The sequence below is a fragment of the Alligator mississippiensis genome, chromosome 1 (genome assembly GCF_030867095.1).
Source record: "Alligator mississippiensis isolate rAllMis1 chromosome 1, rAllMis1, whole genome shotgun sequence".
NCBI classification, from domain to species: Eukaryota; Metazoa; Chordata; order Crocodylia; family Alligatoridae; genus Alligator; species Alligator mississippiensis.
In genome coordinates, this window is record NC_081824.1 from 133,291,245 (window position 1) to 133,303,325 (window position 12,081).

At 42.2% G+C, this 12,081-nt stretch overlaps 1 protein-coding gene across 1 annotated transcript in view; it reads right to left on the reverse strand.

The window, feature by feature from the left end:
* Window positions 1-953: 953 nt before the first annotated feature.
* Window positions 954-12,081, reverse strand: part of CNKSR3 (CNKSR family member 3) — a 96,156-nt gene continuing 85,028 nt past the window's right edge. Inside the window, exons 10-13 of the mRNA XM_006259554.4 lie at window positions 10,979-11,103; window positions 8,711-8,919; window positions 8,098-8,187; window positions 954-2,698 (exon numbers count right to left, since the gene is read on the reverse strand). Of these exons, the coding sequence (XP_006259616.1) occupies window positions 2,400-2,698; window positions 8,098-8,187; window positions 8,711-8,919; window positions 10,979-11,103 (723 nt within the window). The 3' untranslated portion in view covers window positions 954-2,399. The remainder of the gene's footprint in view (window positions 2,699-8,097; window positions 8,188-8,710; window positions 8,920-10,978; window positions 11,104-12,081) is intronic.

The window sequence follows — 12,081 nt, forward strand, 5'->3', positions numbered from 1 at the left end:
CAAGGGTAGGGGATCAGGGCTGGCTCTGGCACTCCTAGTATTGGAGTATCTGCAGGCCTGGTAACAGTTGCCTGTGGAGAGAACACCTGCCCATTTTTAAGGGCTAAAAAATAAGGTTTCTGTCAGCATTTTTGGCACTGGGGAGAGTGCTGGAGCTTGCTCTAGTCTCTCCGAGTACTGGCCTGGTATTGCAATACCTCTAGGCCCAGTGCTCATTCGCTCCTGGGGAAACTGCTTTTTTGCTTTTTTTTTTTTTTTTTTTGAGGACCATACAAAAAACACCAAAATGGTTCCTATCATTATGTTTGCCGAATATGAGCTATGTGTTTATAGTCATGCTCAGTGCTGACTGCACTTTATCAGCTTCATAGTTGGTTTCCATTACTGAGTACAAACTGTTTTTAGTAGTAGTTTAATGACAGACAGTGTATTTAATGATGATTCTTAATATGTGAATGTAAGACAAGGAACTTCCCCCCCCCCACCACGTTGACAGGGGGGTGGGGGAGGGGGGAATGACTTGTCTTATATTCAAGTAAATAACTGTATTCTGGAGCAAATCTCACCCCTGATTTAGGTCACCACTGATGTCCAATTTAGCATTAGTTAACCAGAGATCTGAATTTAACACATGCTCTATATTGGCACCTATAAGAGAATTAAAAAACTTTGTTGTTGCATAAAAGATGGTTAAATATTAATAGGTAAAACCATGGAATTTTATAACAGGAACTAGGGCAGGACCAAATATAAAATAATCCAGTGTTAACTAGGACTAAAAGACTGTTGTTCTTCCTTTCTTTAACAGCTCTGGTATAAAAGAGGCTGACATTATTCTAAGATAACCCAGTGCAACTTCTGGCTGCTCATCTCAGAGTGCAGAACACAACAGGATGGGTTTTTTTTGCACTGAATTAGTGAGTGGTGTTGTAAACAAGAAAATACAAACTACGTATCATTAAAAAATATGTACAGCTATATTTAACACTTAAATTATCTTAAACACACTTTTGCATACTAATAATTTTTATACATTCAGTCTTAAACAATGATCATTTAATATCCTAATATTTTTACAAGTTTTTCCCTCTTCCAATACCAATGCTACTTAAATTCTGAGGCTGAAAAAATTGAGCTACATATAAAACAGGAAGGTGTCTTTATAGTTGTAATTTATCATAGCACATTTTTTTTTTTATAAAAACACATATTAATCAGTTCAAAAACCGAACCACTGTAGAGGTTGCATAAACCCCACAGGGCTCATTTTTAAAATAATACTTTGGTTAACAGCAAATCATTCTTAACAATTAAGGGGAAATTTTTTTTTTTTTTTTTTTACCATCTCTACAGATGCATCTCCTTGTCATGCGGTAGCTATCCATGTCTTTATGAATGAACACTGCTGCAACAGAGCAGTGTTTCTCAACCCATGGGTCATGACCCAAATGTGGGTCGCAAGAGTATACAAAAGGATCGCGAACAAACTTTAAAAATGAATAAACAAACTTTAAAAATGGATTCTCCTTTAAAAGGAGAAAAACATGGGAAACCGTGGCCTTTCCCTTGCAGGCTGGCAGAGTTCCAGCCTGCAAGGGGCTTCTTGGGAGCCCCACACACCCACCTCCTTACCCACACACTGGGGGCTACAGCCTGGGGGTAAGGGGCAGCAGGTCAGGAGTGAGGGGCACTGGGTCAGGACTGGCCATCGATGTTTACAAATAGGTCCTGGTACAGAAAAGGTTGAGAACCACTGCAATAGAGAGCACTAATTTACCTGTACTGAGAACTCAATAATTGGATTATAAACCAGATTTAATAAATTCCTAATGCAGTTCCCTGGATTTCAGAGAGCACGTAGAGAAGCTACTGTTTATTCCTTACGAGGTTAAAGCTGCTGCAAGACTTGCTACAGCCCTACATGGTTGTACAAAAGTTTTTTCCCCCCTCTTGGCTTTCCTGGTTAGGAGAGCAGCTCAGGATTTTTGCTCAGCCTACATATTCTGCACACCAGTAGTCTGAAAAGCATCAGAGCATTCTAGTAACTGAAGTGCTACTGGACCTCATTGTAATGCAATGGTTGCTTCTGCAAAGGTCATACAGATTTCAGGTCAGATGTGGCCTCTGAAATCACTGGAGCCTTACATTTCCAACAACTAAATTCCCTCAATTCTGGGGCAGGTAGAGAAACAAGATCTTTATTTTTCCTCTTCATGTGAACAAACCCTTTCTGATCCAGTAAGTTAGAGCCACCAAAAATCACAGAGAAGAGGAGACGTGTAGTGCTCTCCAGAAAAAGAGCATCACACCAGTCACTACATAATACTGGAGCTAAAAAGCAGAGAACTCTGAGGGGTGAAGGCACTTGGTAACAGATGAGCGTAGTCCATTAACAATAATCAATGAGTCAACAATTTAAGTCTTGTAATCCAACTGACCAGTAGCGAGGGCTCTGCGGAGGAAGATTTTGTAGGTGACGTAACAGAAGCTTTTTTAGCTCCTTCCTCCTGAAAAGGAATGGTTGCGCTGTTGTGAAGATCTGCATTCACAAAGCACCTGCTGCCTCTGATGTAGTCAGCACCCCTTATTAACTGCTTGTCAGCCACAGGCTTCAAAAATGGATGCTGGGATGCAGAACTTTCTTCAATGATGGGTGGTATCCTCTCATTACTGAAGTACCTGCAGAGGACGTCTTCACCTGCGTTAAACATAAAGGATGAAATCACTTATTTTTCCACTTTGAAATCCAGTATTTTGCATCTTTTTTAATTCTATTCAGAAGGGTTCAATGCACTTCATAAGTACTAATTCCAAAACTAACTTAAAAAGGTAAGGGATTCCCATTTTAAATGCATTAACTGAGGTCCTGAGGGTTTTAAATGACCTTCTCCTGGCCAAATCAGTGGCCAATCCAAGAGAAGAACCCAGGCAGTGATGACTGCCACCAACAAGATCTAAGCACTATACACAGTCAATAAGAGATATTTCTGGCAGACAGAAAGGTTATGCAGGATCCAAAAACAAAAGAACAATGTTGCTATAAATGGAACATTTGCAAGCAACATTTCACATAAGTTAAAACTAAGATGATGCATGGTATGTTACTCAAGCAATATGAGCTTTTGCCTTTCAGCAGCATGAAAACAAACGTACACTTACTCACATTTCATGCGTTCAGTTTAGAAACAGGAAATAAAATTACAGTATACAGATACAATTTAAAACACTTTCTTATTTCTGATTGCCCACTTACAGGGTGTTATCAGATCAGGTATACTTCAAAGCCTCCTAAAGTATAATCAAAGAGTAGCCCTGCCACCTGCTGCTCATCTGTTAGATTTGCTAATTAAGCAAGTCCTAGCAACTCCCATGCTTCCAGTTGCATCATATTGCAACATGATGAAATATATATTACTTTCTGTAACTGAGAAAGAACAGGTTACAAATCATCTTATCAGCTTTTGTATTCTACATAGCTTCTTATATTAGCCTCAGCACTATGTTATCTGACCTTTGAGAAACAATAGGAAACATGCTAAACTGAGATGTGACCCAAGAATCAACATCCTCTGGCATCAGACGAAGCATCTCAGCCATTCTGTACATGCTGCTTCAGGACCTGTCACCTCCTAAAACGATCCCAATTCATGGGCTCTTACATACTCACTGCTTTGTTTAGCGATTATTTATGTCACATTATAAAATGCTAATTGCCTGCTTCATTTTCTAGAAGCTTCCTTAAAAGACTCCTAATGAGAATTTCCCAAACAGTAATTGAAAAATAGTTTTCAAAATTTTAGAAGGGTTGTAATGACCCAACTTTTTTCAGACTTTTCACAGATATTTGCTGATTCTTGAATTGGTATTTTCAGAGGAAATGCAGAAGTATCTCTCAGCTGTCTGATAGCAGTTACTGAATCTGGAGGGGTAAAAATTCTGTCAATTCCTTTTGTCTTTTCAACCTTGTGCAATCCCTTTCCATGCCTAACCCTCAAATAATCATTCTCCAAAAGCTGTTCGTGTTGGACACTAACACAGTAACAGTAGTCAAAGTAGTTCCCAGAGAGTTTCTAGCTTGCTTCAGTAACAGCCCCCAATTCAGTTCAGCAAACAGACCCTAATCAAGAAACAGCTTATTCTTCAACATTCATAAGACAAACGTAAAAGACATGGGGAAAGAGTGTAAGAAAAATGTTTGCAGAGAGTAGTGCCGAATAGAAGCAAGAACAGCCTTAATTATTACAACCCACTTGCAATGCTTAACTGAATTGCATGAGAGAATAATGGAGGTTTCAGTTCAAGTGCAAAATTATATAAGTCATAGAGAAACAGGGCTGGAAGAGACCTCCAGAGTACACCCTAGTTCAACTCCCTGCCTGAGGCAGAAGCATCCCTATCCAAGCCATCCCATACAACCATAATCTAAACCAGGGGGTGGGCAAAATATGGCCTACCAGACACTTTCATCTGGCCCAAGGCGCCCATCAATGAATTGTACCCTGCCTAGCCTTTCCGCCCATGAGGGTAGGAGCAAGGCACCAAAGCATACACCCCACTTCTTCTTCCCCCCTCCCCCCCCACCAAAAAATCCTATTGCACCTCACTTCTACCCTCATGGGTGGAAGGGCCCAGCCCCAGCAGCACACAGTTTCTGGGTGGGCTGCTGCTGCCCCTGCCGCAGCCACCTCATGGGAACCTGCTTGGCTTCCCCAGCTTCCAGCTCACTGTGGAGCAGCAGGTATGGAAGGGGAGGGGGGTGGGGACCAGGGCAATGGAGCTGCAGCTAGGCAAAAGCATGGAGAGCAGGGGGGCAACAGGAACATGTAGCTTACCTGGGAAGGGAGTGGGTGTGAAGGGGGTGGGGAGACCCCTCACACACTCCCTCACATGGCACACAGCCCCCACTGCCAGCAGCAATAGGTGGGGCGCTCAGGGTGCTCGTGTCCAGTGCAGATGCTAGCGCCTGGCAGGGTGTGGCTCCAGCCAGTGCTGCCCACGGGTCGAGGAGCACAGTCTGCCCAGCTGCCTTTATCACAGGAGCACCTGCAACTCCCACACTTGCATCAAGGGAAGCCCCATGGCTTCCCCCAGTCGCACTGGGAGGACTCCACAGGGAAGCAGGGGGCGGAGTCTGGGGACAAGCGTGGCAGGGGGTGGGTAAGGCAGCCTGTTTCAGTGTGGGACTTCCCCCATGCAAGTGCGGGAGCTGCAGACATACAGCGTAAAGCCCCTGACAGAGGTGGCTGGGCAGGCTGTGCTCCTCACCCCCATGCACAGTGCTAGCTGGAGCTGCACCCCACCAGGTGCCAGTGCCTGAGCCCCCACCTGTTGCCCTCCCTTCCACCCCACAAACCTCACACACTCACACCCTGTCCCCAACCTCCACCAACATATATACACCCCCCCAACATACACTATACCCCACACACAGCCCCACCCCTCAAACCCCCACCCCACACACATAATCCACCCCACCATACACACACACCCATCCCCAACCACACCCCACACGCAATATACAAAAGTAACACTTTCTTTTTGAGTTATTATGCAATCACCTCTATATAGGTTACACAAACACAAATCATAACAGGTATTTTTTGTAATAACATTAACATATGTTATGGTAGGTGTTTGACTTTTAGTGTATGATTTGGTTTTCTTCTTTTTCTGGTTCTAAGATGACAACCCCCCACCCAAAAGTGTTCTGGTGGCAAAGGTCAGGGATCAGAGGTGGGACTTCCAGCCCCGATATGGCAACTAGGGGGTGGAGCAACTGTCAAGGGGCAGGGCTACCCATGCAGCCCTCAACAGCTCACCAAAACTCATTAAGCAGCCCTCCAGCTGAAATAATTGTCCTCCCAGGATCTAAACTCTACACAAGACTACCCTCAACCCTGACACAACATAGACCTAACACCCTAACCTGCCACAGGTAAAGCAGGGGAACAATGACAGCCATTGTCCTGCTTCTATAAAATTTGTCAATATACACTCAAGAGGTCCCCAACTATAGAGGAAGGCAATCCCCCCGCCCCGCCCCAGTCCATACCAATCTGGGGTAAAATTCCTTCCTGACCCCAAATAATATGATGGGTCTGACCCTCAGCAGAAGGGCAAGACCCTCTAGCCAGGAACCTCTGGCTCTGCTCCTGACAGGAGAATCAGCACACTACAGTTGAAATCCCCAGCCTTGGCTTTATCCAACACCTAGTGCCTCTGGGGAGACTTAAAAACAGCCTGACATGCACAACAGAAAAAAAGAGGGAGGAAGAATACAAGAAATCAGCAAAACCATGGGAAATACTCATGGTAGAAGACAGGCATTGCTACGTCTAGATCATTCCCGACCAGTAGCTGTCCAACCTGATTTATAATCCACTTTTTATAATATAGTTTATAATCCTGACCACCTCCAGTGATGGAGAGTCCACAACTTCCCTAGGCAGTCTATTCCACTGCCTCACTATTCTCTCCAGATAGAGAGAATTCTCCTTATATCCAACCTAAATTTATTTTGCTGCAACTACAAGCCATTGGTCCAAGTCCTCCTCTCTGTAGCAAGAGAGCACAGGAGTTTTCCCTCTTCTTTATGGGCAGTCCTTCAAATATTTGCTATCATGTCACCTCTTACAAACCTTTTTCCGCAAGCTGAACATGCCTAGGTCCCTCAGCCTCTCCTTCTATGACTTGCTTTCCAAGCCCTTTATCATCTTAGTTGCCTACCTCTGGACTCCTAACTTCTCCACATCCTTTTTAAAATGTGAAACCCAGAACTCCATACAGTACACTCCAGATGAGGCCTAACCAATGCCAAGTAGAAAGGCACTATCACCTGCCATGCCTTGTACCTAATGCTTCTATTGATGTACCTCAAAACAACATTGGCCTTTTGTGCAGCTGCATGACACTGCAGACTTATATTGAATCTATAGTCTACCAAACTCCCAAGTCCTTTTCCACAGAACTGCCATCCAGCTAGGTGTCACCCATTTTATATTTGTGTTTTTGATTATTTTTCCTGAGGTGCAGCACCTTGCATTTGTCCACATGGAACTTCATCCTGTAAGCTCTAGCCCAACTTTCCAATCAATCAAGATCTTTCTGAATTGTGCTTGCATCCTCCAATGTGTTCACAATCCTTCCCAGTTTCATGTCATCCACAAACTTGCTCAAGAAGTTTTCTATGCCAGAATCCAAGTCATTAAGAAACACATTGAACAGCACTAGGCCCAGAACAGACTCCTGTGGGACTCCACTCAAAACCTCCTGCCATTCTGACAAGGACTCATTAATAATTACCCTTTGCTTATAGCCATCACCTTCTAGTAGTTTTATCCAGCCCACATTTCTCCAATTTGTTTATGAGATGATTGTGTCAAAAGCATTGCTGTGGATACACTATATCCACAGCATTCCCTCCACCCACCCAAGTAGTTACTTTGTCAAAGAAGATCAAGTTTGTTTGACACCATTTGTTTTTCATAAATCCATGCTGGCTGGTTGCGATCAGCCTTTCCTCCTTCAGACGCTTGCACATGGCCTTCCTTAGGATATGCTCCAGTAACTTCCCAGATATTCAGGTGAGGCTAATTGGTCTGTAATTCCCCAGGTCCTCCTTCTTGTCTTTTTTAAAGAGGGGCACTAAACTGGCCCTTTTCCAGTCCTCTGGTGCCTAGCCAGTTTCCTACAACTTCATGAAGATCATTACTAAGGGTTCTGATCCTCTGCCAGTTTTTTCAGGACCCTGGGATGAAGCTCATCCTGCCCTGCTGACCTGAATTCATTCAGACCCAACAAAAGCTCTCTGACCATTACTTTTGTTATCTCCTCCCTCAGCTTGCCCCCTTCCTTATCCAGATCAGCCCTATTAGGTGTCTGACATCTTAATAATATTTTTTGTGAAAACTGATGGAAAGTAGCTGTTGAGTAGCTCCACCTTCTTTGTATCTTTGGTTAAAACATTCCCTAACTACTGCCTAATCTTAATAAAAGCCATTAAAACAGAAACATGGCATCAAAATAGTGAATATCTGATCTTCAAAACATCAGTTCTAGACCAGATCCTCCCTGTTTCTTTCCCCTTCCCACTCTCACCTTTTCTTCCTGGTGCTCGAGACCTAGAGAAGGGTTCTGCAGCTCCAAGCCAGCTCCCATCAGCAGGCATTGATAGAGGGCGAGGTTTGCCTAAAGAAAACACAGGCAAGGTTACAAGGGCAACGTTCTGTTCCCTTCAGAAGAACATCTTCATTAAGTTAACATTATATGATCCTTACAATTTGACAGGTGGAAATAAGGTTGGTTGTACTTAAAATGAAATACAAGATAATGTAAAAGACAGGTTTCTTATGAAATAAGAAAGTATTATGATGATGAGGAATAACAGCAACATTAGATGCTTATCTCCAACTCCATTGAACATAATCACCAAAAGTTACAACAACTGCACAACTGGGAAACCGAAATCTGATATCATCCAGCTGAGGCTTTGATGCCAGTCATTAAAGTAATGACTCAACAGGGTTTCACTTTAGTGAAATGAATAAGTGGTTTCAGACTCAGAACTTCATTGATGTTTTTATTTCCTTCAGATTACCCTCAAGAAGTCTGCCAAGTTCAGCCAGCAGTTCACAAAAAAAGTAAAAATACACTCACCCAACATTTAGGATCTCAATAACAACAAACAAAAGAGGCATAAACTCAAACTCACCATAGGACGGTGTTTTTTCCCTCATCTTTGTCTGTGGTATATTTGCTTCCATGGGGTACCCAGGCAGCTGATCAGAATCAGCTATAGTAAACCTTCGCCTTCGACTCTCCTGATCGAGAAAAGAGTTGGGAGATTCTGCACCCTTGGAACCAGGTAGCAGCTTACTGGGTTTACTGCTTCCTCTGTAAACATTACTCCCCTTCTCTTCCCTGAAAGGACATTTGCTTCAGTTAGCAGTTTAAAAGGCACTTCAATACTGTAGTCATGAGTCTAGAATGATCACTCCAGACTATAATCACTTTCCTTCCAACTGTAACTGCTGTGCAAATAAGTGCATAAAAGCTGCAGAAAAAAAGGTATGCCAGGACATGAAAGTCTTTAAACACATTTATAGAGGAAGAAAAGAAATAAATAGCTACTTCCTAATAAAATCCAACAGTGAGATAGCAGTTTAAACACATGTAAAATATGAGGAACAGTAGAGGTTTCTTTGGAGACTTCTACAGACAAATTTTTTATTGACCTGGTTTCTTTGAAGAGGAGAAATGCAAGTTACCATAGTATTTTTTCTTATGTGTGTCTGTTTTTTTGTAACAGTATATAGGTCAGCCCTACTTACAAGGCTCAGCATTTCAGGTATTATATGTGTAATATTGGTCTAATATGATTTATATAAGCTTCTCTCCAATTTCAGAAGCAAGACTCCATTAGAGTATTTATTCATAAAAATAATCCAGAGAGATTTCTACAAATTCTTGGGTGCAAGAATCTCATTTTCAGGAGTGAGCATGTGTCCCTCAAGGCAAGAATCACCTGTTTTCAGACTCTGCCCTTATTAATTCTAAAGAAAAAGAAAAGCCCCCTCACAATGGGTATTTGTCCCACTTCTTGTTTTGGCACTTGATCAGATCACCTGAAGGAAAAGCCAGCCAGACAAGCCAGCAACATTAACAGCTGGCTCAGAGTCCATACCTTGGTGGCCACCACTCCCATCAGATCTGCTCATCTAATTCTATACAACCCTCCATAAAGACCAAGAGGCAGGAATTCAGAGACAGTTGCTCACAGAGAAATGTTGCAAGCTATGTCACCACCACACCTGGACAGGCGCTGACTCAGTTTGTGTAAATGCCCACACTTCCCTCTACCTCCCAAGTACCACAGTGCTAATCCACAGAAGGCCACAGCAGGAGACAGGCAGAACAAAACAAAGGAAAGAGGGAAGAGACAAGGAACGAATAAATGCACCAGATAACGAAGGAAAGAAGACAGAAGTATGAAGAGAGGAAAGAAATGTGCCAACAGGAAAGTAAGAAAAAGGAGTAGAGACAACAAAGGAAATGAAAAAGCAAATGGGCATCCCCCCACCTCTTCTCATCTCAGCTGCCAAAACCTTCCTTATCTTACGTTTCTTAAACAACCAAAACTAATGCCATTCTGTGAACCACTTCCTCTCCTCATCTGCCTCAGAAGGAAAGTTTCAGTTCCATAAACCACACTGTACCCCAGTTCACAAACAGCCATTCAAGTTTGCAGGCACACACACACATTTAAATTTGCAAATATCAGATCATTAAAAAAATTAGGCATCTAAACTAAGCTACTAGATATATAAGTATATAAATAAACAAGTGATCCAGTTTCCAGTAGTGCTGAGCCTCCAGCAGCTGCTCAGGAGTGCTACCATAGAAGAATGAAGCAGGGCAGTTAACCCACTATCTGGGAACCAGTTAAAACTAGCAAGACCTCAATCACTTTCTCTCTCGTGTGATTAAGTCTAGATTTTATAACAGATTTCTTCACACAGAAAACAAACAGTCTTCCAACTGACCTGCCCTTATGCTATCTTGGGTATTCCTAGATTTTATGATTCTCATGTCTGTTGAATGTAATACAGGTTCTGCTCTTTCCTAAAATTCTTCCAAGCAGTTTGATAAAATGCTTAAGAATCGAAGACTAGAAAAAATTATGTAAAGACAAGTGCAGTTTTTAGTAGGCACTATAGTTTTACAAGTCATAGCATTCCCTGATGTGCTTTGGGCCATTCTGATCTATGCGGCACAATGATTTTCTAAAACGGTACACAACTGTTTCTCCAAACAATAAAAAGTACTGTATTTTTTTAAGTAGCTTACGCATTTAAACCATCCAAGGAAAATCTATGTTTTCCTCAAGCTAATCTGCAGAGTTTGCAAGCAGGCCAGCTCAGAAAAATCTGTTAAAAAAAAAAAATTACTTTTGTTCAGTAGTACATGGGTATTCACATACCGAGGAGAATATGGAACAGCTGGTGGGGGAGGTATATAAAGGTCCAAAATGGCTGGCTTCTCTTTCTTCAGTGAGGTATCCATGGTGCTTTCTGGTGACTGGGTTGTAGTTAGAGGAGGACTTGTCTGAAATTAGAGCAGTATAGTATCTGTAAGACATCTGAATTGTTGCCTTGCCCAGCTTCTCTCACCACCCAACATGAAAATAACTGGTGATGTCACTATATCTATATATACACTTAACTAATAAGCCACACTTTCTGAAAAAAAATTCTCTGCATAAGAGTCATCATGTTAAGATGTCAAGGAACACATTCTGTTAGTTCACAGAAAGTGTAAAGGTAAATCCTATTAACAAACGTACACTACTTTCAGAATTATTCTGCTCCTCCCTAGTTACATTATTCCTAACAATTTCATATACAAAAAGCTGTAAGTAATTGTCCTTGCATTTGTACACTTTCCATTTTAGGGATGTAAAACTGGTCAAGGCATATGCAGGCATTGTGCAAGTTACTGAGGTTGTAAGCGTTGAGGTGTCCACATTATACTGAAGGGTCCCAGTCTAGAACATGCAGTTAGTCATGCAGCGTACATTAGCCTGAGGTAAAAGGGGGGTTGAAAACATTTTAATGCAACACTATGCAGAACTAACCGTGTATGGTAACTGGCTCAGTACAGAGTTGTAAAGTGACAAAACGTTGAGAGAATGATTTAGCATATGGTGCACAACTCCTGGGGTAGGGAATAGTCCAAGGCATAAAAAGTCCTCATTAGTTAGTAGAGTGTATGAGAGGGATTTAATTCATTCCCTCAGTCGCAATATCCTAGCCATTAATATGTCTTTGAGCGAGACCTAGGTGATAGCAAACTTTCTACCCAACAAACAGGGAGATGCTGTTCTTAAGGTAAAGGAAAACCTGGAAGAAGGCAAAGAACATATCTGCATCATTTGAAAGTTTGGCCTGTATTCTGTTATTCAGTTTCGCTACCTCAGGGCCTTGTTGGATTCTTGTCCACTTCAAGGACAGAAGAACTTGACAAGGAGGCTGCATTTCTTTTCTTTGGATAAGGACCTGTCCACAACTATCCATTATTTTGTTG